At 47.2% G+C, this 27,489-nt stretch overlaps 1 protein-coding gene across 1 annotated transcript in view; it reads right to left on the bottom strand.

Moving 5' to 3' along the window:
- LOC135898230 (uncharacterized) overlaps positions 1 to 25,090 on the bottom strand; it is a 516,585-nt gene extending 491,495 nt beyond the window's left edge. The window contains exons 1-3 of the mRNA XM_070539355.1: positions 25,008 to 25,090; positions 21,720 to 21,808; positions 21,296 to 21,487 (exon numbers count right to left, since the gene is read on the bottom strand). Of these exons, the coding sequence (XP_070395456.1) occupies positions 21,296 to 21,487; positions 21,720 to 21,808; positions 25,008 to 25,090 (364 nt within the window). The remainder of the gene's footprint in view (positions 1 to 21,295; positions 21,488 to 21,719; positions 21,809 to 25,007) is intronic.
- Between the last annotated feature and the right edge of the window lie 2,399 nt (positions 25,091 to 27,489).

Raw genomic sequence — 27,489 nt, 5'->3', positions numbered from 1 at the left:
CGCTCCGACAGCCCAACGATAGATATTTCAAACGTAACCGCACTCGGACGAGCAAATTTTGCTTCTGCGAAGTGAAAGTAGCGGGTATTTCAAGACGCGTGTTGAATTCACAGCTGTTTCATTCGTGAACATCACTTACGTGACGTAAAATTATCAGTGAGCAAAACAGTTTTTGTTTCAACGCAAGGAAAGAAAACCGAAACTAGTTGTGCGGATTCAAATGATCCAAAGCCGAAGCCGTCAATAGCATGACGCCATTTTTCAGTTGTGTTGCATCTCGCGCGTACGTTGTCGTCGAGTGGTGGTTCTTTATTCTATGGAGTGGTTCTGAAAGCGCTGTTAGGGGCGGCTGCAACCAGGCGTTGCGGCAAGTTACGGTGGGAACTTCTGTCCGTGCTGTGTGATTGCGACGAGGACGACTGCCGCCAGCAGCGGCGTGTCGCCGATTTCGTCTTTGCCGACATCAAGTGCAGCTCGCCGGACCGTCCTAAGCGCCGCAAGTGTTGCGTTTTGCACTGCATCTTCCTTGTGATATGGGAGATCGCAACGCAGAGACGACCAGATGCATACGAAAGACTACCAGCGGAGAGTGACCTGTGCCATATTTCTCTTAGCCTCTCAGGTAAGCATATCAGCTTTTGTTCAGAGTTTACAAACGGCGCGTAATCGGCCCTTCCGGCACGGCTACATTTTGCGCCACGTTTCTCTTGGCAGTTCACAGACGTTTCTTAGGCATGCGTGGGCGTATGTATGCGAAAATACTACTGGCAGACGGAAGCCTCAGGAGAGCATCTGAAATTATAGCAAAGCTGTACTGCCATAGATAAACACCGTTCTTAACGACTCCAATGACGAGTGGCCTGTCGCATCGAAAAATCCGTAGAATACCAAGTACTGCGTAACTTGAAATGTAGAAACAATACTAGCACCAGTGTGACTTTCGCTGGCGAAGACAGGTTGTCGAAAAAACAGTTATCTATTCTGAAGATTTACTAGCGCTTTAGGTATATTACCGCGAATAATAAAAACGCTACCACGCTGTATGGAAGTGTCAGGCGATGTGGCAGCACAGATATTTTCGTAGCAGTAAGGCGGCTGCATGCACGAGCGAACAGACACAACCCTTTAAAAGCGCTGAGACAGAACAAATTAAATGTGCATTTGGCGTCATGTCGGAAACACATTGGCTTACAGTATAAGCCGATGTATAATGCTATTATTTTTATGTCATCTTTATTTTCACGGTTGTAAATATTTAAAAGCATGAATTTGCTGCAACGTTTATATAGTAAATCCTACTAGGCGCACAAAACCTGGCTGTGTTGTGTAGAGAATTTGTGCTATTCCTACTGGATTTTCTATTTTGAGTCCGGTGTTTTATGAAAAAGAGGGTCTTTTTATTTGTAGTCTTATGTTAGTGCAGATATTTGGCAAGCAGAAATGAGTTGATTGCAAAGTTGTATCTCCCGGTGAGATGCATATGAACCCAAGTTTATCCCGTCTTGGTTATTGTAAGGTGCATATAACAATTTTAAGTATATACAGCCGTAGTTGGCTTAGTCACTATAGCGTATTTTGTAAAAGTAGAATGCTATGATTATTTTACTGTTTTCATGCAGAAATACCTTTTTTTCTTGTACCAAGAAACGCTCACATCATTGAATAAAATGAGGTGTGGTGTATTTTTCTATTAATTTAATAAAGGAAATTTCGTCTGGGGTGTATCAGAGATTAGTTTACTTTCTTTTACTAAACAATGCTTTATCTCCTCTGCTATTGCTGTTGTTCTGTGTATCTTTGTAATTTTGAAATGTACTTTATTTTATGTATTCAAGAAATGGCAACATCCAGAAGAAGACGCCATCTTATCCAGCACGTTATGGGTGAGACAGATCGTAGCAGGCACTTTTGCATATCTCATTAGCATATGATGCTATTTGTTTTAATTTTTATGTCCACTTTCCTGGCCTTTTTCATTTCAGCATTATTGTGCAAAGGGTAATACTTTTACATCGAGATAGAGTAATTGTCCAAAGGAGACACATGGCTGGAGGAGACGACACACATAAGCCTCCTTTGTTCGTATGTCTATGTTACGCAGTTACTCTGTTGTTATCTACCAACAAGCCCAAGTTCTTCATCAGCTACATTTACTAATTCTCCGTTATTACAATTTAATTGATACAACATTGAAAGTACAGAGGTTCACAGGAAGACAGAGACTTGAAATGATAAGAGCCGTAGAACAAGGAGCATCGCTGGAGCCAATGTTTCGACAAAAAGAAGGAGATAAGTTTTCTTGCCAAACAGTGGCTCCAGTGAGAGAGAGAGACAACTTCATGTAGTCGCCTGCAGAACGACACCATGACTAAATGGCGCCATGATGCGGGCCCAGACGTCTTCTCAGCGGGTGGTCTCTACTCAACTCCAGCGCGTGTTACTCCTGCGGTCGGTCGCCCTGAGGGGCAACGTTCCGTCGGTTTCGCTCGGCCGTTGTCTTTCAAGAGTCGCCGAGACCTGCTGGACGGCCCAGTAAAATTTCTTGTTCTATCACTATTTACGAATAAAAGACAGCATAAGTGCTCTGGCTGAAGTATTATGCATTATGGAATAAAAATTTGCAGGGTTAAATGTCAGGAATGTGAAATTTCTTGTGTATTTTAATGCTACAGCGAAAGCCAGAAAAACAAGATGTAGAGAACCACATTGTTATTTGTCACTACCCAGTTTGGCCAGCTTCATTCAGAGCTTGCACTTTGTTGCATTAACGACCACTGGAATTCAATAATTGAATTGCTTCGTGATTTACTTATATTCAGAGATATTGAACTTGTTTTAATGCAGCTTAACATAGTGCATGTAAAAAATATACAATGACATTTTAAGAGGCTTGCAGTTGACTAGCAAATCACTTGATGGTATGAGCTCAGGTTACCATTGAGCTTCCACGCACAAATCGGATGCACATTTTTTTTCATTGCTTGGATTTTCATAAACATAAGTACCATTTCTTCTTTGTCGATGTTCTAGTTGTGTTGTAGGACCTAACTGTTTACATTTATTTGTATTGGTATCCATGTTACACAGACAGCTGAATTTTTCTTGTAAACTGTGACATGGTAGGACTAAGAGCGTTTGTGCAAATTTGCTGCAGGTACGCTCTGGTGGCTCCCGCCCCTTCATCCTACGACCACCGTGTCCTCACTATGTTCACTAGGGAGTTCGAAGCCTTTGGCGGCTCCTGCCACTGCGTCCTGCCACCACTGTGTCCTGACTACGTCCACTAGGGAGTTGGCAGCCTTCGTGATGATGCCAAGCAGGCTGGAAGCCGACAGAAGGATTGAGGTAAATACATGTAACTAAGTGGCAAGTTTTTGAGTGAAGTGGCTTGTAGCCACTCAGCAATGAAAGAATTAACTTCGAAGCAGTTTAGACTCCCTGCTATCGGTGCAGGAATGCTCAAGTCCACCCATTTTGCCTTAGCCGCCAAGAGGCTATGTGGATTAGATGAAATGCGATGCAAATTTTGAAACTAGTAGGAGACCACTTGTACAATTTTTTTTCTTGCTTGACACAAAACTGCTTTGATAAAGCTTTAGCAATTTAAAAACAATACAGTGTACTTTCATACATGTTATTCGGCATAAATTTACTAGGACTGCCTCAATAGTAAGTATGCCGATAAACTTACACCAAAACTGACTTTTTTTGCTAGTTAATCCTCATCTCTGTGCACTGCTGCATAATTTATCTTCCTGAAACCAGTTTTTGCGTGCAGCACAAGTCCTAAATATGTGGATTACATAAATTTGCAGCTTTTGCTGTAAGCGAGTTCTATGAAAATAAAGTTAATAGGCCATTTTGTCCATTTTTAATGACCCATAATAAACTGAGCAGTGGCTAATAAGCAGTTCAGTTTTTGGTGCAAGGCCTCTCTTTATTGTCCCAAAAAATTTGGCCCCCTTAATGAAGGAACCAATTTTTTGGCTATGCCTTTTATGATGCATAGTTTGGTGCGTTACACAAGTATTTCTTGAAATTAACATTTGTCCTATATTGAAGGGCCTCCAGTTTTTCGAAAAGAAATTTCAAGTGGTCGTGTGCCAGGTCAGGACAGCTCGCATGAAATAGCCTACTTACAGAAATAGGGAGGGCCATACCCGCCCTGGTTGCTCAGTGGCTATGGTGTTGGGCTGCTGAGCACGAGGTCGCAGGATTGAACCCCGGCCACGGCGGCCGCATTTCGAGGGGGGCGAAAAGCGAAAACACCTGTGTACTTAGATTAAGGTGCACATTAAAGAACCTCAGGTGGTCGAACTCTCCAGTGTCCTCCACTACGGCGTGCCTCATAATCAGAAAGTGGTTTTGGCACGTAAAACCCCATTATTTGAATTTTTTTAGGGAGGGCCCAGTACACTTGACTTTATGTTAAGATACTATTATTGATCTACAAAAGACGGAATGAAACATTCCGTCCTATAAGCAGCTCTTCACATTCATTTACACTTTTGCACATCTGTATACCTCAAGTCTGGTGACTTGTGTCTGTTTTCATTATCTGCTATGTGCAGATGGTAAACTTCAGGTTTGCCCTATGATGGAGAATATTTTGTTGCTTATAGATATGGATCTGTGTTTTTCAGGTTGCCTCGAAATTTTACCCAAGCCGTGCCACACACTTGTACCAGGCCTCTTGCAAACGACGTATAACCAGGCTCAACGCATGATGTCGAGTGAGTCCGGAGATCGAGGCAACCTGCTGTGGAACCAGCGTGCAACCTTTGGTGACCCTCAACATGTTCCACCTATTTCACAGCTGCACTCAGCTTCCCCCTATCCAAACCGCATCACCAGCTGTGGTCACTCATCGAACCATGGATGAATGTTGGGGTGGAGTGATTTGAAGAGACATTCTTTTTGTCTCTTCAAATCCTTAGCAAATACTTGTGTTATTATAATTAATATGTGTCTATAGTGCCTAGTTTTTAATGGTTCCTTTCTATTAGAATTCTCGCCATCGATTCCTGCTATTATAATGTATGTCTGTCTTTATGCCCAGTTTTTCATAGTTCTTTTGTACTTGTCTATGTAATTGATAGGTTCATACTTCTTGTTATACAGAAGGCTAAAATGCAAACTTACGGCATTTTTTTCTTCCTTTTGATAATCTACAGCACTGCAAAGTGTTCAAGAAATGTAGCCCAACGTGGGCTCTGGTGCAGGAAAAATTTAAGAGCAATATAGAGTACTTATTTCAAACACCCATTATTTTTGGAAAAGTAATGAATATAGGAGCACAAAAAAGAAAATATTAAACTAGAGAAACATGAGTTCCCCTCATAAGTCTGATAATGATGTGACTTCCCTTCACTGCAAAGATACCAGTAATATACTCGCCTACAAGGTTTGAAACAAGAAAGCTATGATGCCCTTGGCATTTCTCAGTGCCTATTTGTCACACTGACGAATGTCAAAGGCATCGTAGGTTTCATGTACACATTGGTTGTGTTACACTTTTGAGCATTGCATTTCTCAAACACAAAGGTTTACAGCAGTGCTTTAAATAGCAAATGCATTTCCTAATTTATTAGTGCAAGAGGAACAGTACAGATCATGTAAAAATTATTTTACAGACTATATGTCCATGGATGCACGCTTCTGATGACGTAGCAGTGACGTGGTCGTGGGATGAATGACTTTATTTCAGATTTAAATATTGGCTTCCAGGTCTGGGTTAGTCTCCTACACTGAATAGTCTAGGTCAGAGCCCATTTACTAGAGAAAGTGAATTAAACTAGGAATTATAAACATCAAAAGATCTTGTTTAGGAAATTAATGTGACAATCAGCAAGGTTCTTTGGGCATTCATCTCCAAATTTGTAGGATATATTTTATGACTGGTTTCATTGTTGTGAGAACAAATATTTGTTTATTGTCACACTAGAGTTGGCTGTCCCATTTGTATACAACCCCTTTACAGGCTAAAAATTCAGTGTGTTATTCTATTTACTCGCATAATGATCGCACTTTTTTTTAATTGACTCAAATTCAGGGGTGCGATCATTACGCTGGGTAAATTTCCCACAAAACGAAAAAAAATATATCCTCTGGCATTTGCTACGGGATGACAACAGGTCGACAAAGAGGTGGCTGCCTCTGTATGTACTGCGGGACACAAAAAAAAAACATGGTGGCTGGCAGAGCAAGCCGTACACGCCGAACACGATTTTTTTTCTTTTCGTGAGTACATTACGTGCATTCAAACAGTTTCTTCCGTATCAGTGATGAATATTATCGGCAAGTTTGCGGCAATAACATAGCCATGTCCACATTGAGGGGACAGAAACAGATGGGCGCGCTTAGCTGCCTGTGACATAGGAACACATGGCGGGCATGCTGCGGAAACTGCGGCATTTGTCTTCACCACTATCCTAATATGGCACGTTTCCGCTAAGGGTGGGCGAATATCTTAGCTGCGTTACAAACACCGGCGAATGAGTAGGGTACACTTCTAACGTATCAGTGTAAACGTGGCTGCTATCATTGCCGCTCGCGATTTGTTGCGTGCCCACAAGTACAGACGAGAAGAAACGAAAGGCGCCTTTTTTTGTAGTTTTTGTTGACCACAACCATTACAAAGCCTACACATAATAAAGGCAAGTTTGGTTGTAGCTTTTTTTTTGTCATATAAGTGCGGAAAGTGATTGACGGAATGAAATGGGGCATCTGCTTAAGAATGTTTGGTGCGTGTAGACTGCTTGGTTTGTCTTGAAGAGTTGTTCGCATAGCAGTTGACAGATGGTAAGCGCAATCATTATTAGCTGGACTTGGCACATGACATATCGCTGCGGCAAGTTTGGGATGCAATCTTACACGAGAAATAAAAAAATCGAATTTTGACATCAGAATTTAGGGGTGCGATCATTACGCGAGTGCCATCATTATGCGAATAAATACGGTATAAGGCTGTTTTTCGTTTTGCGCACTCAATGTTAAGGGATGCAAATGGTGACGTACAACAGAATGCAAAAATGACGAATGAATGCAGGCAGGGCGTGGGCCTTTTTAGGCAGATGCGTGCGTGTGCTATTTATAAAGCTCCCCATGGTATGCCTAAAGGCATTTTCTAACACTTTGGTAGAAAACACTGACACCCACTTATTAAGGGGAAATACTCCTCAAAACAACTTTTTTATATACTTGTACTAGAGATTTGAATATACTGTCATTCATAAAGTGTTTTATTAGATTTGAATTGTCATTGATTTTTGTGTAGCTGCTGTTCTTTAGTTATGGTCCTACACAGTGGCAAAATATTCTTGTGGGCACTTCCCTGTGTATAAAATTTTCAGAAATAGCTTCATGCTGTATCTTATTTAGCTAGTTATATACTGCAAAGTGATGATACCTATCGAAACGGCTTGTACAATTACTGGAACTATGCAAAAAATATTAGGCCACATTAAATAATTTTACAGATTGCAATTTCAATTAGATATCAGCATTCTGCATATCTTGAAGAGTATGTATGCCAAATTTCGTTAGTATAGGACAATTATAAGTGCATAAGCTTATTCTCATGCTATTGTGAGAAAATGTTTTTGAAGTATATTCTAATTTTTTTTCACAATAGCTTGAGAAGTATGCAAGATTAGTAGGCAGGCCTGTCTGCCTGCCTACTAATCTTGCATACTTCTATTAACTTTACATGCTGTTTGAATAGATATTAGCACTTTGCAGTCTACAAAGAGCTGAGTTAGCTGCAGCACACTGCTTTTTGTGAAAATTTAATACACAAGAAAGTGCCCGCAAATATGACTATGTATTTTGCTGTTTTGTAGGACATAATTCAAGAAGCAGCTAAACAAAAACTAATGGAATATATGAAATCTGCATGAAGAACTCTACAATCGGCTCTCTTTTGAAACCTCTAGTACAAATAATAAAAATATTTCGAGTAATATTCAATCAGCAAAATGTTCCCCTTGCTACAGTGACCTACAACATAGCGACAAAAGTTTAAGGGAAGTCCTCTTGTCAAAGCGACTCTGGGCTGTCTTCCCAAGGGCTTCTCTTAGAGACTGCATTTTCCTGCATTTGTCAGGAGAGCAATACAAAAATGTTTGTGAATGTGGAATTGGTATTGGCACACTAACAGAAAAAAAGACAGTTCTGTGAAATGTAGACTTGATTATAAGTTTGTTCGACAGTTATATTCCGACTGCATATATTTATTTCGTGTTTTGTACTGAGTGTTTCAGCAGTGACTGCCGCTAATTATTGAACATATCTGCTTCATGACAGTGCGACTAACAGAAATTTATAGCAGCGGCAGGCATTAGAATTACAGTACTCAATGACGTCTACTTTGTAAGAACTCAGACTAGCACCAGTTCTGAGATACACATACCCAAAAGGTAATGATCAAATGGATTTCTCTTTCACACAGAATTGTCCCACAAGGCTTACAGAACTCATTGTTTGTCATCTTGTGCAAGCAGATTATGCGCCAGATGTAATTTATGCTCAGTAAATACATAAATCAGTCATGCGAGGTGTCTCACTTTAGGTTGCAAGTTCGAACTTCTTTTAATCTTGCTTGTTTTTATTTTGTTTCCTTTGTGAGCGTGAGTGAGTTGGTGACCTTGGCACATATTGTCAAAACTGTTTCTTCATCACTGGGAATCGCAAAATTTCATTTACACATGAAATTCCCAGTTACTGATATGGTAGGCTTCGAGCTTAATTCTCTTATCTTTCATATGTTTATCTACCAAGTAGTTTTATCGTTCATTGAAACATATCCATGCAATGCAGAGTGGGCACCCAAATTATAAATATCTGTCCTTGCTTTCTACCCTGCTCTGGTGTTTTCAAAACCAAGCATTGGTGCAATGGCCTGTCTACACCTGCAGAAAAGTAGTGAAGTGGCTAAAGTTAAAGGTCAACAACATAATTAGGATACAAAGCAAAAATGTAAGTTCGCAATTGTCCCCCATAACCAGAGTTTTGTTTAAAATTTAAAGAAAATGGACATCCTGCTGGGGTGTGAGAGTTGCTTTGGGCACCAAGGGGACTACGTAGCACCTGTGCTAGTGTGCAGAAAGCAAAAAAAAAAAATCACTCCAGATTGGAGCGGCAGTGGAAAGTTAAGCACAGATGTTTTATTTCACGCACCATTAATGTGGCTTATCATCTGCTCCTGTTGTATGGGAATGCATACATTGGGAAGACAATCCTTTGCGCCATTGTTACCTTAGCGGGACACCAGAGAAAGGTAGAAATCGAGAACAGGTATTCACACTTGGTTGCACACAGTATTTTCTGGAAGTGTTTCACTCTACAAAAGACTACTGTGATAGATAATCATAATGACAAAGACAAAAGAATTAAAAGAGGTATGTGTCAGTCATCTGTCCGTGACCTCCAGTGTTTATAGAAACACTTCCTTCTGTATATGTGCCAAGCCGTAGGAAGGCTTTACGTTACTCAGTCATGCTTGCTTAGTTAAAGATTGGAATAAGGGAAATCACAAGAACATTGTATGAGTGATTTGTAAATGTGGCACCTAATGTAACTTATTCATGTATGGGCTGAGGATAGATTACAGCCAGTGCATAATGTGCTCTTACAGGATGACTTGTGATGAGTAAAAGAAGCCTTCCTCACATCTTCCTCTTTGTTTCTTCTGGATCTTTGTGCACTATGCGGGGGCGAAATGCGAAAAACACCCGTGTACTTAGATTTAGGTGCACGTTAAAGAACCCCAGGTGGTCAAAATTTCCGGAGTCCTCCACTACGGCGTGCCTCATAATCAGAAAGTGGTTTTGGCACGTAAAACCCCAAATATTATTATTATTATTGTGCACTATGTGTATTGTTACAACTGCGTGCATGTAGCTGGGTAGTTATGTGTTCTGCTTCCTTCCTTGTCCTCATAATTCATGCGCCATCTTTGCCGTAACAAAATACAGCTACCTGTGCTACTTATTTTGTCAACGTGTTTGCATCATGGAAAGTTTTGTATTAGTGGTTATTTCTAACTGTGAAATTGTCTGTGTCAGCTATTATACTTAGTCTTGCAAAAGTATGTTTCTCAACATAAATAAATGATCAGTATAAGTGTTGCTGTATTTATTTTTGTAATTTTGTCAGTTATGAAGTTTTTATACACTGTTGCATGTTGTATGACAGAATAAAATTGATGCACAACTTTTTAATCTGGTGTTTTTCAGATCAATTTTCATCTCACGCTAACATGCACAAATTCTGTGGGAAAAAGTGCCAACAAGAGTACCATAAGGTAAGACAGCTGTTTTTACTGTTAGATTGGATTATCAATTGCCAACCAGTTGTTTTTAACAAGCATAGTATAATGCATAGATAATGTAATCTAAGTTGGAATGTTGTTTTTATTGCACTTCATTATATGGGTCTCCTTTGCACATAAGTGCAGCCTTTCTTATTTGTTATGTGTAGCTTACTTGCTTAGAATGTTAAGTCGTAAGTTTAGAACAGGGAAATAGGTTGAACTTATCAATCTTTTGACATATTATAAGAGACTTGTGCGGTGGTGAATTAGGCTTCTACATGAGTTACATAATATTTTGGGGTCTCATCAAGGTTCTGAGTGGCATTGCAGTGTCATGCATATGCAGCTGCAGGCTACATATAGGAGTTTGCTTTTGCTACGTTTTGCTTGGTTGGCTATTGATTCCAGTTTAATAGTAATGAGAACTGTCTTGCTTTCATAGTGATTCTGTGCTGACTGATACATTTGAATTTTCCAGAAGACAATAACAAAGATTGATGAAATATTAACTTTTTCTTGCTAGCCTGCCATGTGCTTTTTGCACGTTTACTGTGGATTCTTTGTTGTCCTATGTTGTCTTTTCACAGTAGTCTTCTTGAGAACTAGCCGTAGTCGTGTGTACTTACAGCAAGAGTTGTTGACACATTTTGAAAAGCGGCTCGACACTGCCATCCAAGAGTGAAACGACTAACATGGATCAGTTGCTTTACTTTATTTGCAAGAGACCGGCACCACGCACTAAGGGTAACTTGACACACTGCTGGAGTCATCAGACTCATCTAGAACAATTACCTGAATCATTCTTGCAGTGTTCATGTGACACTTTATCTTGAGTCGTCTGACTCATCTAGAATTGTTAACCGACTCCCTCAGCACAAGTCTTGTAACCCTTTTGAGAGGGTATAGGCGACTACTACAACAGAGTATGCATGACTATTGTGTGCGGAGTCACGCAAACACCTTGTATGGAGCACAGATAGTCTCGGGACTCTCTGCCAAAAGAGAGTTCGGGTGTCTCCCACAAAGTGTGTCATATACGTGACGAGTCCAGACTCTTCGAAAAGAGTAAGGGATACTCTTTTTTTTCTTAGTGTGTGGTAATAACTGATGCAATGCATATGAGCTAGCACGTACAGTCGCGGACAGAATAAAATGGACCACGGGATCTCCGAGAACGTTCAATTCCCGAGCAGCCTGTAGCAGTAACCAGTAAAACTGCACACGACAACTAGTTCCCGAGGTACAACCACAATCATTGCAGCCCCAGCCAGAAGCGATGACCTACGCCCTCATCGACAGCCGTCAAGGTCCCCCTCCACGACCGCGCCAGGGCCCTGTAACGCCGCAAATCCGTCGACCACTGCCGTCGCCGCCAGCACGCCCACCCGTCGCCCAGCGCAGCTACCCGAGGAAGACAGACGTTTGGCGCGCTCCCGACCACCGCCCGCTCTGCAACCACAGCGGGGAAGCCGGCCATGTGTACCGCAGATGCCCATACCACGACCTGGGATTGCGAAGGTTCACCGTCAACGCACCGCGCCCTCGGGAACGTGAACGCCCTCGTGACATCGCCGACTACCTCGCCGCTACACAGTGGAGCCCTCGACGGCCGTCCCGGTCACCGTCACGAGGCCGCTACCCGTCGCCACAGAGCCGTCCATACACTGGCCCAGCACAAGTCCCGCTGTGGGACCCCATATCCGGGAAAATAAAAGCAGCAACCGATGGGGGTGCGGTTGCTGTTCGTCGAACTGACGAAGATCCTCATCCGCCGACGAAGATGACGAAGGGACCATCTCGACGACATAACGACACGCCGCCGGCCCGACGAAGTCTGGAAGCCAAGACTACGCCGACGAATGACGACTTAACGACGCGAGGCTCCAACTTCAGTTCAACACGACACAGCCGTGATCCGACGCCAAGACCTAACTGCAACGCCAGACAAAGAACCACCGACCTCGACGTGATTCTCGACGGCCACGCAGTTACCGCCTTAGTGGACACAGGGGCTGATTACTCCGTAAAGAGTGGACACATCGCCGCCCAGTTGAAGAAAGTTAAGATTACGAGGCACGTCACAGTGGCGGACTAGATGCGCAGAAACGTGAGTACACGAGCGCTTTTGACCCCATAGAAATATGCGTCTTCCGCGGTCGGCATCGAACCCGCCACCCCGAGCAACGCCACGAAACTAACCGCTGCAGGTGCAGATGGGTTGATTTCATTTTCGGCCACTTCGGAAGTGTCGTCGACACTTCGGTGGTTTAATTCCTGTTTTTGTCCGCACGCTCTACGTCAGTCGTACGCTTGACGAATTTGCACTTTATTTTTCAGAAATAGTGCAAACGTGCAGAGGCGCATAAAATTTAAATTGATCCAGTTCATCCGCAATTGGCTGCCGTGTCTAGTAGTAACATTTCCTTGCCTTCTTACGTCGCCTTTCCCTCCCCCTCCCTAACCCCCTCGTACGGCAGCTGAGAGCGAAGGGTGCCATGGTGGTTATTCGCTAGTTCCATGATTGCTGTTCTCTCTGTTCTGTTCTCACTCATTCTCTTTCTCCTCTTGCTACCTCATCCGTGCCATTCTATCTACCTCCCCTCTGGAGTGTCGCAAGTTAGTGCAAAGGTAAAATAGTTTCTACAATGCTTTTGCGGGGACTCGCACATAATTAGAGGTTCATATAGTACAGATGAAAATGCTGTAGTGCCACGATTCCGAAAGGAAATATCGTGAGGCGCGCGCTCTACGATAATCTGCGGCGCCAACTCAGTTTCTGGTGTGTCAGTGCGCGAGTCACGCCGCTTATGCCACTCTCTGACAGAATGTATCAGACACTTTTGTGTGCTTCATGTGAGTCATAAAATTTTCATGCTCAAACCATAATCGGATAACGAGGCTTGCCGTAGTATTCGACTCAGGATGAATTTTTAGCCACTTCCGTTTCTATAATCTGCCCCTAAATTTATGTGCACTGGCTTGCAATTCAAACTTAACAAAGTGCGGCCGCCGTGGATGGGTGCGAACCCAGGACCTTGACCTCAGCAGTACAGAGCCATAGTCCCTCGGATACTGTGGAGTGTGTCACATACAATTAAGTACTCACGAACACAGCACTTTCTCCAGGAATTTATATGCCCTAGCAAGGCCTTCGACGGCGTGACGGTTTATAGAAATTGCGTAGTTGTTCTGAGGCTTACACTGTTGCTACACTGGTGTAGGTACTGGAGCCTGCAACCCCATGCGGGCAATCCCTAGTCGGAGCATTACACCCAGTTCCGAAGCTCCACATCTCGTAACGACTACAGTGCACCGTTTGAATCGGGACCTGCTCAGCCTGAGCCCGGACTTCCCTCCCGTTGCGACTCACACCAGCATGGTTACATCATCGGCGCTTCTCCCTCCTTCACAAACGGCGTATAACATTTCCCAGGTGACTCTTGAACACCCTCGCGTCCCCGAAATATTCCACGGTGACGCTTTTGAAGATGTCGAGGACTGGCTTGACCAAAACTTGAAGACTGGCTTGAACAAAAACTCGCCCATGCTTATTTCGCGCTAGAGAACAGCGCTCGTAAATGGCACGCAACATCGAAGCGAGAATTTTCGTCGTCAGCTCCTCGATACATTCTCAAGCTCGTACATGCAAGATTACGTGCAGCAATTTATTGAGGGGTCGCGTACAGAAACCGAATGAAACCGTCGCCATGTATGCGCATGATATGGCTCGTCTATTTCGCCGAGCTGACCCCGATATGACCGAGGCAAAGATAGTGTGTCATCTGATGCGGGGAGTTAAGGAATCACTCCCTGCCGGTCTTGTACGAAACAAGCCAACAATGGTCGGCGAATTAATCACGGAAGCGACTGTCACTGAGCGGGCGCTTCAGCGACGTTGCCGCCACTTTGACCGACAGCCCAACAACACGTCAATCAGCTCCGCAGCTGAAATTATTGACCACACTTCATTACGGGACATGATTCGGGACATCCTGCGTAAAGAGCTGCGAGCCCTCGGAATTTTGCCTGCATATTCACCGCTCATCTCCGTTGCCGAAGTCCTGCGCAGGAGTTGCAACAAGCGTTCTCCTCACCAGCTCCATGTCCAGCAACACGTCCGCCGAGCAATGCCGACATGGTCCGACGTCCTCCCCTTTCACCGCCGGTAATTCCAATTCAGCGACGGCCCATTCCCGTGCCGCGGTGGTAGCGGGAGCCTGTGACAGGACCTCCAGTTCGCCGCGCCGACTTGTGGCGCGCGGCCACCCGTCGACCACTCTGCTTCCATTGCGGCGAAGCAGGTCACATTGCCCGTTACTCCCATGCAGACGCTAGGGCCGGCCCCTTTTTGCCTGCCGCTTTTCTACTTCGACGACCGTCGCGCCCCGAGCAGTCATCAGCTGTGACCCCGCCAGGCAGCTTCACCACGTCGTCGCTGGCAATCCCTTTCACTTGAGCGCTCCACTTCCTCAAACCACTAGAGTTTCACCGCTGACGTCGAAAGGGGTGGTCGCTCCCCTAGTCCGCGCCGAGAAGACTAACGGCAGCGACCTCCGGGGGAAGGTTGCTTTGTGTCGAGACGCCAAAAATACCCCCCACGCTCGCGATGACGACGATATGATGACGAAGATTTCTAATGCTGACGAAGAAGATGATGATGATGATGAAGCAACATTTACTGGGCCCGAAATAAATCGGTGGTGCACGCGGCACCAAACGGGGTGGTTCCCTAGTTACAGGACCCATATGTTTCCAGCAGCTCCTGGCCCCTGTCCGTCAGTGCGAGCTGAATCGGTATAGGGCGGGGCTGGATAACAAGGTCTCCCATCGCTCAAGGGGTTGGGGATAGGGGGTGTTGGTGGGAAGGGGAGGAGAGGGGTTTTGATTTCTGTGCACTCTGCCAAGACGTGCGGCAGGGTGCCCTTTTCTCTTCTGCAAAAAGGACAGAGCATATCGTATTCCGCAGGGTACATGCGGTTCATCAGTACGGGATGCGCAAGCGATCCCGCCTGCGCTCGACGCAGGATCGTCTGTTGTTGCCTTGTGAGTTTGGGGTGCGGTTGAGGCAGTCTGCGCCTTTCCTCTCGGTACATCCGGGTAATGTCCCGAAAGCTGGTAACCAGGTGCGGTAGCTCTACCGGCTCATGCTCGGCCCGGATTGACATTTCTCGGGCATGGTAGTCGGCGATGGTGTTGCCTGCTACCTGCGAGTGAGCCGGGACCCACATGAGCTCTACGGCTCTTCCCGGTGGCTTGTGCTTGGCTAGAATGGCTCGGGTTGCGGAGGAGATTACCCCCCTGCGGAAGCTTCTGTAGGCTGTCTTTCAGTCGGTGACCACGGTGTCCACGCTTGGCTGTGCGAGTGCGAGGGCCACGGCCACTTCTTCGGCAACTGCGGGGTCTGTTATCTTCAGGGACGCGCTGACGATCAGCCTCTCTTTTGAAGTAACCACCACGGCTGCACGGTCACTGTGTTTTCGGAGCGAGGCGTCAGCGTAGAGGACCCTGGGGTTCTCTTCCAGCTTACGGGCTAGGGCTTTAGCTCACGCGGTGCGCGATGACATGACGACGACGAATGCTCTCGCCGACGAATTTTCCCGTGCCGATCTTAGCAATTTGACAGATGGACATCACGTCACCGCACTTGTTGACACTGGTGCAGACTTCTCGATTCTGCGGCAAGAGCTGGCCGATCGGATTAGTAAAGGGAACACGCCATGGACAAGGCCCCACATAAAAAGTGCCGGGGTCATAATGACACCAACAGGAACATGCACCGACTGAGTTCACATCGGCGATTCCAGCTTCTTTTCGACTTTCATCATGTTATCCGAATGCTGCAAAGACTTCATCTTCAGGATGGATTTTCGGCGAGATCACGGCGCAGTGATAAACATTCCGGAACGTATAGTGACGTTTTCTGTCAGCCCATACGGCGAGAATATGAATGACGGGACATGAGCGTTTGCGAATCGCCGACGATGTGACCATTCAGCCGCGATCCTGTCGCCTTGTATCTGTATCATGCAAGAAGCACTACCACGGGGATATGATCGCGGGGCAAATTGTTGCACTCTTGCTCATGCAAGGCGTTTTCATTGCTCCAGGCGCACTCGACATGACTCATGGGCATGCGGAAGACCTTCTCACGAACTTCAGCAACGAACGCCATCACATCCAGAAGGCTGCCGCAATTGCGTACTGCGAAGAAATCACCCAAGTAACAGATTGTTTCGCTCTACCAAAAACGACCTTGCCACACTCACTACCTTTGTCTGTCGACGTCAGCTCCACCCTGTCGCCTGCAGAGCGGCAGCGCCTATTTGAGCTGATATACCAGTTCAAAGATTGCTTTTTGACTACGTGAAAGATCAAACAAGCACCACTGACCAAGCGCCGTATCATCACGGATGATACTAGGCGGCCAACTCCACAAAAATCCCACCATGTCACTCCAAAGGAACTTGAAGAGATTAAAAAAAGGGAAGAAGATGCTCGAGTATGGTGTGATACAGCTTCCAAAAAGTATGTGGGCGTCATCCACTAAAAGAATTAAATTAAGAGGTTTTATGTTCCAAAACGACTTTCTGATTATTAGGCGCGACGTAGCAGAGAACTCCGGAAATTTTGACCACTCGGGGTTCTTTAACGTGCACCTAAATCTAAGTACATGGGTGGTTTCGCATTTCGCCATGGAAATGCTGCCATCGTGACCTCGTGGTGAGCAGTCCAACACCATACCCACTGAGACACCACGGCGGGGGGCGTCACCCGTGGTATTATTAAAAAAGAAAGACGGCAGTTTGCGATTGTGCACCGATCACAGCAAGTTCAACCAGGTCACGAAGAAAGACGTCTGCCCGCTGCCACGCATCGACGATTCGCTAGACAGGCTGCGGCATGCTCGTTATTTTTCATCAATGGATCTACGAAGCGGGTTTTCGCAGATCGGGCTCGACGAGAGAGATCACGAGAAAAGTGCTTTCTTGACCCTCGACCGTCTTTATGAATATAAGGTCTTTCCTTTCGGTTTGCGCGAAACGTCTCCCACTTTTCAGCGTGTAATCTACACTGTACTATCAGGTCCGAAGCGGCAAGCATGCTTGGTCTATCTACACGATGTCATAGTGTGCTCAGCTACATTTGCGGAACACCTAAGCCGGTTACTCACTGTTGTACAAGCCATATGCTTGGCTGACCTGACGGTATTAAAGCACAAGAAATGCCATTTTGGTTTCAATGAACTGCGCTTCCTCGACCACGTCGTCAGTCACGAGGGTGTACGAGCTGACCCTGACAAAATAGACGCTGTGGCAATGTTCCCCGCACCGTTCGACAATAAGGCAGTGAGGCCCTTCTTGGGGCTGTGCGCCTATTACCGACGGTTTATTGCGAACTTTTCATATATTGCTGCGCCGTTAACACGCCTGACACGCGACGATGTTCCCTTTCTGGGGGAGGAAAACGAGCAAGTAGCATTTAACGAACTACACCAACGCCTGCAAATGCCTCCTGTTCTTGCGCACTTAGACCAGCATGCTCCCACAGTACTTCACATGGATGCGAGCAATGTTGGTCTGCGTGCCCTACTGGAGCAGTGGCAAGACGACTCCGAAAAAGTAATCGCCTGCGCTATCCGAACTCTCTCTCGTACGGAGGAAAACTACTAGACTACCGAGAAGGAATGCCTCGCCGTGCTGTGGGTGGTTAATAAATTTCGCCCGTATTTGTACGGCCGTTCATTAAAGGTTGTCAGCGATCATCATTCTCTATGTTGACTTACTAACCTGAAAGATCCATCTGGCCGTCTGGCGCGCTGGAGTCTCAGGCCCAAGCAATGAAACGTTCATTTCCTTCGAGCGCTTCCTAACCTTACGTGAGGCCTCCTTACAGCGAAGAACCAATGGAGGAAGCAACCGTACTCTGACATCTCCCTTCACCCATCCTCACGTAAGGAGTGGTTGCCGCATGCCTGGGTTCGAGATCATCTCTTAAAAGCTTTACGCGAACACCATTATTCAATAAAAAATCTTGTACCGTCGCACAATCTTTAAAATGAAGAGCTAATATAGAGAAGCGTGGACGCTTTCTTCTAGTTTCGTTTACTAAATCTTAAAAAAGTAGCGCATTACAGTGCAAAACTTGATGTGCTCCATCAACGTTAGCACGCCGGCGTCGTGCAACGCGTAACAATAGAGTCACTGGACTCTACTTAGCAACGCCTAGCAACGCTTTCATGCCGCACGCGTGACTGAAATGAACATGCCTGGCAAGACGTACCGTGCTCGCGCTTCTCCGTAGGTGGGCGACAGCGCACATGCGCAAGCAAAGGTCACGTGGTTAAGCAGTGAGGTGAAGCGCTCGTTCAGGGCCAGGAGCGGCGTAAGGACGCATGAAGGTAGCTTTGGAGCTACCTTATGGTGAGGAAGCACTAAGGAAGCCTTCACCGAGGGCCCCTCAGTAAGGAAGCTTTCAGAGTGACATAAGGTAGCCTCACCGCAATGAAGGCTTCCTTACTGAGGTAAGGAAGATTTCATTGTTTGGCTCTTAGGCTTCAGGAGTTCGACACGACCGTAATTTACAAATCAGGGAACAGGCACACCTAGGCCGACTGCCTCTCGCGGCAATCCGTCGAGCCCACAGTTGATGACGTGGACGTGGACGCTGCATTCTTGGGCGTTGTGGACGCCGTCACCATTGCACAAAAGCAGCGTCACGACCCAGAATTGCTCCCACTAATGAATTTCTTGGAAGTAAAGACGATCCGCGACTTATGCCAGCGGACTGCCGTTCTTTTATCTCTGGAATGACGTTTGCTATAATGACTTTCCTGCCACTGGCAGCACGTACCTGCTTGTCGTATCGGCCCCACTTCGAAAAGATATATTAACAGCATGCCACCATGAAATCTCCGCAAGTCATCTAGGGGAGCTATAACGTAAAGCTATTTCAAACTTTTCTATTCCATTTCTGCAATCAGCCCTCCTTGATTCGTCGAAAACGTTATTGGACAGTCCCCCCCCCCCCCCCATTCACCTGTCACGCGACGTCAGGAAAACCACGATAGCTCCCCATGTGAAAAGACGTGCACACACTGATTATGCATGACTGGACCGAACAAAAGAAAACTGGTTATTTCTGATTCGACGCCATTTCGCCATTAGCCCTCAGCTATTGGTTAAAAGTATTCGGGCAGTAGCCACTTCACCTGCCTGTCACGTGACATCACGAAACCGCGAAAGGTCATCGCGTCAAAGTGACGTGAACGGGTTAAAGATGCATTAATATGCCGACAAAACTGAGTTTTCTTCAGAATAACCGCAGGCTGCCCCATTCCGAAAGGAATAAAAGATGGCGGCCGCCTATCTCTCAGGCACTGGCTATCGCACCTGCCGGAGAGCTTGGGTTTATTTGCGTACAATAAAACTTTTTTGCATGGCAGTGTAACGTTTTCGAGCACTTTCGGCACGTTTACAACCTCGCCCTGCCAACTCTTCTTTGGTAAGGATCCGTTTTAGAGGCATTCTTGGCCTTCCGTAGCACGCTGCTGCAATTTTCGACCAGCCACCGCAAGATAAGTAAGGGAAAGCGTACCTATCGCAGACGCCGGCACCACCCTCTCAATCCCGTTATCTATATTCAGTGCCCTGGCTCGGCCCCGTCGAATCCCTCGACACTTGAGCGTACCGCTCGCATCTTGGCAGCCAATTAGATAAGAGAAGCCTCTCAGTGTAGACGACGTTATTCGTTTTTAAATCAAACAAAAGTGACCTCCTATAAACGAGGAGAGCGTTTGATTGGTCTGTTCAGACAACCCTGTGGGTCACCGTCCGATGCTTGCGCCGGCGGTTACGCAAATTTGACGTCAGGAGATTGAAATCAAAACATATTGGAATAGTTTTACGTTATAGGGCCCTAGGCTACACAAGAATGTTGTCCCCACTCCGATGCAACTTCTACTAGCCAAAGCTACTCGCTACTGTAAAACATCACGTGCAAACATGTGCCGACTGCCAAAGGCGCAAAGCGCCTCCCGGCAAGCCCTCAGGTCTCTTACATCCGGTCGAGGTACCAGGCCAGCCATTCGCTCAAGTGGAAATGGCTTTCCTGGGGCCATTTCCAGCTTCTACAGCTGGCAATAGATGGATCATTGTTGTCATCGATTACCTGACGCGTTACGCGGAGACGAAAGCTACCCAGCGAGGCACAGCAGCTGAAGCAGCTCATTTTTTTCATCGAACACATCATCCTTTGGCATGGCGCCCCAAAAGTCGTCATCGCAGACAAGGCAACTGCCTTCACAGCCAAAGTGCTTGACTCGGTTCTAAGACTCAGTTGTACAAGCCACCGGAAAACAACCGCATATCATCCCCAGACGAACGGACTAACCGAGCGTCTAAATAAGACCCTCGCTGACATAAAGAACTGGGATCAGATTCTGCCCTACGTTACCGTCGCCTACAGCACCGCTCGACAAGGAACTACTGGAACAACACCGTTGGTCCACGGTGGCGAAGCCATGGCGACGCTCGATGCCATGCTGCCGCACGAGTTTGACGACATGCCTACACACATTGACGAGTTTACCCAGCATCTCCGCCAATGTCGCAACGTCAGAAAATGGGTCGTACAGCAGGAAGCACAACAGCTGGTCGCTGTTTTAATTATGAGCACTACCATGACTTCTTCTTCCTCAGTGCGCCTTGACAGATACAACCGAGCACTCTTCAACGGAGCACAGGCGCGGCAATATTTTCCTTCAAAAGATTGAACTTGTCGCCTAGCGACTTTTGTTGGATAATGAATGTTCAGTCTATGAGAATCATGCAATGGAAATTCTGTGGTCCGCAAAAGAGGCATGTAATTATGCTTGATGGTGACTATACTCAATAGACTGCACATACACTGAACAATTCCATGTGAGGGCCAAGAGGGCCACACACAGGATTAAAATCTTTCATACAGTGAGAGACATGCATTTACCTTGGATTAGGTCTGGGGTTGGTGATGTGGTTTGAACAGCTATTGTGCGGTGGCGCCGCGTCGCTCGGGTCGTCGGTGGTGGCGGTGTTGCCTTGATGAACTGTCCCGAGGGTCCCGAGGGTCCCGATGGTCCTGAACTTCCGTCGCCTCCCCCTGAGGACTCGCCTTCCCCGCTGCCAATGTGAGCGCTAGCTGTGCGACGGCAAGTACACAAGTTACCGCCCTTTCGCATAATTCCTGTGCTCAATGGAGCTCGTTACAGCGCTACCAATTTGTACCATTTAGTTATCGGTAAATGAATTATTGAGCCTTGTTTAGTGGTGTTCCGGGCGTCCTAGTTGGAAAATATTTGCTTGGAGTCACTGAAAACCTGTTGACATGACAAAACTGCTTGCGGGATCAACGCGAAAAGCATCTCACTCACCTCCAGCGGACGATCCGCTCAAGTAGATGAAAAGCAGTCCCGCGATCAGGAGAAGCAGGATGATCACTGTGCCTACGAATAGTTTGTCGCTGTAAAAATGGGAAAATGCAGTGCGATGTGCTTATGAGAAAGTGTGTATGGGAGTCTCTAGTCGGGGTTGGATAGGAATGCGTTGAAGCAACTCCCATTGAAATGTACTGCACATGAACCAAAACTATTTGTCAACCGTGCGCCTGTTTAAACAAGTATTATTGTATTTACCAGGAGCATCTAAATTCGACCGCTGACTTTAAATGACAGTTCTTCAATCTCTATCGCGGCAGACTCATTTCAAAGGGGGTGGAATCTAAGAACATTGAGAATACAGAGCATTGGGTGCTCGTGAATGAACCCCACGTACTCACATGCCTCACAATTAAAACGTGGTATTGTTGCATAAAATACTCGAATTAAAATTTTATTTATTTCAACACGAACAGTCCATTCATCAACCAACTTTTCTAAATTTAAAATACATACTAGTCACGAAATATAGCACAGAATGCACCGCTGCAATGGGTACTAAACTCAGATCCTGCGCAATATAACTGGATAGCAGTGACCAAAACCAACCGCTGAACGGACAACATTTAACGCACCCTGTTTCCCACTACACTCCTCCATTCATATGCCCCGCCATTGGGGGCCCCTAATAAACGTTTACCGGTTAGATGACCCCGTGAGTTGAGAGAGAGAGAGAGAGGGCTCTTTATTAGAAAAACAGATAATTTTGCCGGCGCCTATACAACCGCAAGCATGCTACTCTGTGTAAGGGATGGGGAATCGGATTAAAAGATTCCAGAGGAGAGTTGGAGAAGAAGATGATGAAAATAAATATGAAATGTCCGAGTGGACATGATACTAATATTTACAGGTGACATGGCGGGTAAGTTTAGGCTTTTGTATATGAAGTGTGCAATCTTTAAAGCTTTCCTATTAAACGAATTTCTGACAGGTATTTGAACAATAAATCCAAAACCCGTCGCTGTTTTGAAGGGCCGAACATTGGACCTAAGATGCTCGGTAACGTTAACGGTTCGTCACAAATCAAGTCCATTTGTTGCTCAAAAAATTGTCTCTCGTGAGTTGCCTCTCCCGGTGAGTCGGTAGTTGGTTAGATGACCCTGACTCTGCTCATCGGCGAAACAGATGAGAAACATGCGCATGACAGGTTGCCCCTTCTGCTTAAGTAGTGACTAAGCGAAAACTACCATCACTGTAGGCCAAGAATGAGAAGCAAGCCAGAAACATTACAACCAGGCGTGTACCGCGGCATCACCTCCGACATTAAGGGCACGCTGATAATCTTGGAGGCCAAGTGCTGGTATTTGCCTCCCATCCGCTAAAAAGCATGGTAGGTGCAGGCGTCGTCTGCTCAGATAATATATTGCTACGGAACAGTATTTCCAATGACGAAGAGGCGAGTAGGGAAAAGACGACGACGACGTTTGGAGGCTAGCGCAGGCTGTTGCCTCTTGGCCAACTGCGGAATATCTCCCTGTAAACATACTTGTATAAAGCTTTTCTTCTGCGTCGTCCTACGTAACATATCTGGTGGAGGTGGACGTTCCCTGTACATCGTCAAGGAGCTTCGCAGTGGACGGTACGTCGAGCCTTCTTTCATGGCACCCGGCAATGACAACTCGACTCCGCCGGCTCCGACACCTGCTGCCACTTTGTCACAGAGTGCATGCCCGCGTCCCTCTCGGGATGGCCGCCATTGCCGCCGCAGCTACAGCGCCGCTTGCACGGCGATGGAGGAGAGCGTTCCCCATGGTTCCCGAGCTCGCCCGACCGGTTGGTCACGTGGATCGCCTGGGTGTGACGGAGGGACGAGCCGGCTCGGTGAGCCGCCAGAGCGGTTTGGAAGACGGAGCAGCGTGGCCGAGCACCGGGAGACAACTGAAGGCGTGGTCGGCAGGCTGAAGACTCCAGGCCGAAGTCTTCGTCGGTCGATCGGTAGACGGTGCAAGTCTGTCAAGATCTTCGGCAGCGAGGTACCAGCAGCCTGACACTCCTCAGATCGGGATCTCGGCAAGCACACCACAGATAAGCCTCGTGTTCCAGCCCGCTCTCAGAACTTTTCGCCGGACTGTATGTTTTTTAATCGCGTTTAATCTTTCATTTATTTATTCATGGTGTGTTGATTCATGTATGTTCTGTTAGTTTAGTGTTCGCCGCGTTTATTGTCTGGTGTATTTTTCAGTTTTATCGCATATTTTTTTGTTATTTCGCGTGTGTTAGGAGTTCCCGCGTGGTGGGCTTAGTGTCGCGCGAGTGGTGTCAGGGCGTGTGTTGTGTGACCCGCACGCCTTGCGCGAGCGAGGACCCACTGCTTATAGTTTCTATGTTTTTTGTTTCATTATGTCTCGGACATGATTTTATTTTATTAAATTGAGTGTGTGTGTGTTGTGCGTTGCCCTCCGTCTCATGCCTCTGGTTCACGGTCGATCAGGCGTGGACCTTATCGCCGGTCAGCAGTCGAACCCTCAATAAATGCACGCGGGGTGGGTTTGTTGTCGCCCCAACCCCTCCGGTTCGGAGAGTGCGAATACCTCACCATCAATCTTTGACACACTTCGACGACCTGCATTACTCTCCCCGCTCCCCGTGATCCTGGCGTATTCTCGGGCAAAGATGGGGAAGACGTCCAGGACTGGATCAGCCTGTACGAACACGTCAGCCGCAATAACCGGTGGGACCCTACTATCATGCTCACAAACGTAGTCTTGTACCTCGGCGGCACACCTCGAGTTTGGTTTCGGACGCACGAATATGAGCTCACCAGTTGGCATGCGCTTAAGCAAAAGCTCCGAGACTTCTTAGGCAACCCCTACGGTAACCAACTTGCCGCGCAGAAGGCGCTTTCCGGCCGTGTGCAGACGTCAACAGAGCCCTATTTCACGTACATTCAGCACGTCTTGCCCCTGTGCCGCTAAGTTGACGCACACATGACTGAGTCAGACAAGGTTTCTCACATCCTCAAAGGCATTGTCGATGATGCCTTCAACTTACTGGTTTTCAACAATGGGGCGACAGTGGATGCAGTTATAAAAGAGTGGCGCTGCCTGGAACTCGCTAGAAGCCGACGTATCGAACAGCAGTTTGCCCGTCTGCCCAACAACCCCGCGACATCTTCCGGTGCCGACGCTCCTCGTCCCAACAACGCTGGCGATATTACCACGATCGTTCGGCGGGAGATCAAGACCGCCTATCCGGCTACCTTCGACTCCAGCGCCACCAACGCACCTGCAGTCACGGTTTCCCGGATCCAGGAAGTTGTCCGCCAGGAGTTCGAAAACATAGGTTTTCACACCATCTGCTTGGCCCATCGCCCTGATACCCACCCGCCTTCTTCGATTCCGCCACGTCCCGCATCTTCTTACCCAACACGTTTCCGCAACCCATCTGAATGGCGCACTGGTGACTACAAGCCCATTTGTTTTCACTGCGGTCGAGTCGGGCACATTTGTCGGTACTGTCGCAGTCTCTGGAGTTCCCTGACCCGGTATACTTACACTGCTTACTCTCGCCCCTCAGGTGGCGCTTCCCGTCCCTATGCCGCACGCTCCGATAATGCCGCCATTGATTCTCCTGCGCCGAACCGCCCCTATTCTCGTTCGCCTTCGCCCCCAACGACGTCAGTCTCGCTCTCCACAGCCCCGTCGCTCATTTTCGCCAACTCCCTTCGGACGCCGCTCCCAGCCGGAAAACTAGATGCAGCGCCTCGAGGTGACGCTGCATTGCTCTCTACGCCGCCAAATCCTCTAGCGACTTTGCCCACTCATCTGAACCTTCTTGACGTGCGAGTCGACGGTTTTTCTGTATCTGCTCTTATAGACACTGGGGCGCATTTGTCGGTAATGAGCGCTGACATACGTAACCGCCTGAAGAAAATAATCACTCCCGCCACGACGCCTGTTCTCCGTGTCGCCGAGGGCGGAACAGCCCCCGTAATTGGTATGTGTACCGCACGCGTCTCCTTCGCCAATCGCTCCACTATCGCGCTATTCACAGTCATTGTCCACTGTCCCCCCGACATCATCCTCGGCTTAGACTTCCTCTCCGCACATTCTGCTCTCATGAATTGTTCCGCCAGTACTCTCCGCCTTGACCTGCCTGCTCTGGATCCCGCTGAACCACACCGCAGTCACCTCAGTTCCGTCGACTTCGTTCGCTTGCCACCTTCGGCACTGACTTACGTTGACTTAGTGTCATCCCCACCAGTGCCCGACGGCCACTACATCGCGGCTCCTATGCAAGACGTCCTACTTACACACGGGATCACAGCACCTCATACCGTTTTATGTATTACGGCGAATTGCGTCTGCCTGCCAGTGGTAAATCTTGGCTTCACGACACAAGTGCTGCCACGCGGGATGTCTCTGGCCCAGCTTTGCTCATTCGAGAATCACTCAGTAGCATCTATTGCAGTAGACGACAATTCAGCCAGTCCTCCTCTACCATCGCAGTCGGCAACTTGTACCATCTCCGACTTACAGAAAATGATCGCGCCCGACATGCCGTCCGAGCACGCTACTGAGCTCTACCGTGCTCTGTCTTCCTACCACGATATTTTTAACTTTAACGACCGCCCTTGGGCCCAAACTACAGCTGTTAAACATCGCATTAATACCGGTGATGCCATTCCTATTCTTCGCGGCCCGTATCGAGTGTCACCGGCTGAGTGTCAAGTTATTCATGCAGAAGTTTGCATTTGCAAAACGCTTGCCAAGAACATTATTGAACCGTCATGTAGTCCCTGGGCGTCACCTGTTGTATTGGTAACAAAGAAGGATGGTTCATGGCGCTTTTGCTTGGATTATCCGCACCTCAACAGGGTTACCGAAAGGACGTGTATCCCCTATCTTCGATTGGTGACGCCCTTGACTGCCTCCACGGTGCTCGCTACTTCTCCTGTTGTGATCTTCGCTCAGGCTACTATCAGATTGCCGTGGATGATCTCGACCGCGAGATGACTGCTTTTGTAACACCCGACGGTCTTTATCAATTCAAAGTGATGCCGTTCGGTCCATGTAATGCTCCTGCCACTTTTGAAGGCATGATGTACTCCCTTCTTCACGGTTTCAAATCGTTCACGTGCCTGTGCTACTTAGACGATGTTATAGTATTCTCCCCAACGTTCACTACGCACCTAGAGCGCCTCTCGGCATTCCTGTACGTTTTTTCTCGAGCCGGTCTGCAACTCAATGCATCGAAGTGCCAATTCGGCCGTCGCCAGATTACCGTCCTTGGGCATCTCGTTGACGCGAACGGAGTGAAACCGGACCCAGGCAAGATCCATGGTGTTACGCACTTCCCTGTTCTGAAGTGTGTCAAGGATGTGCGCAGTTTCATCGGTCTTTGTTCGTGCTTCCGCTGTTTCGTGAAAAATTTCGCTGCCATAGCACGACCCCTAACCGAGCTTTCGAAAAAAGACGCCCCTTTGCAGTGGGGCGATAACGAGTCCTCTGCATTCTCGCACCTAATCGGCCTTCTCACAACGCCTCCTGTTCTGGCCCATTTCAATCCTTCTGCGCCTACCGAAGTCCGTACTGATGCCAGCGGTCACGGAATCGGCGCAGTACTGGCACAACGCCAGCGCGGCAACGACCGTGTTATCGCTTACGCCAGCAGGCTCCTCTCACCCTCGGAACTCAACTATTCTATCACTGAGCGTGAGTGCCTGGCACTAGTTTGGGCATTTCCGAAGTTCCGCCCATACTTACAT

This window comes from Dermacentor albipictus, chromosome 5 (genome assembly GCF_038994185.2).
Source record: "Dermacentor albipictus isolate Rhodes 1998 colony chromosome 5, USDA_Dalb.pri_finalv2, whole genome shotgun sequence".
Taxonomy (NCBI): Eukaryota; Metazoa; Arthropoda; class Arachnida; order Ixodida; family Ixodidae; genus Dermacentor; species Dermacentor albipictus.
Note: the sequence above shows the minus strand (reverse complement) of the source record. Positions and strands in the feature narration are given on the sequence as shown.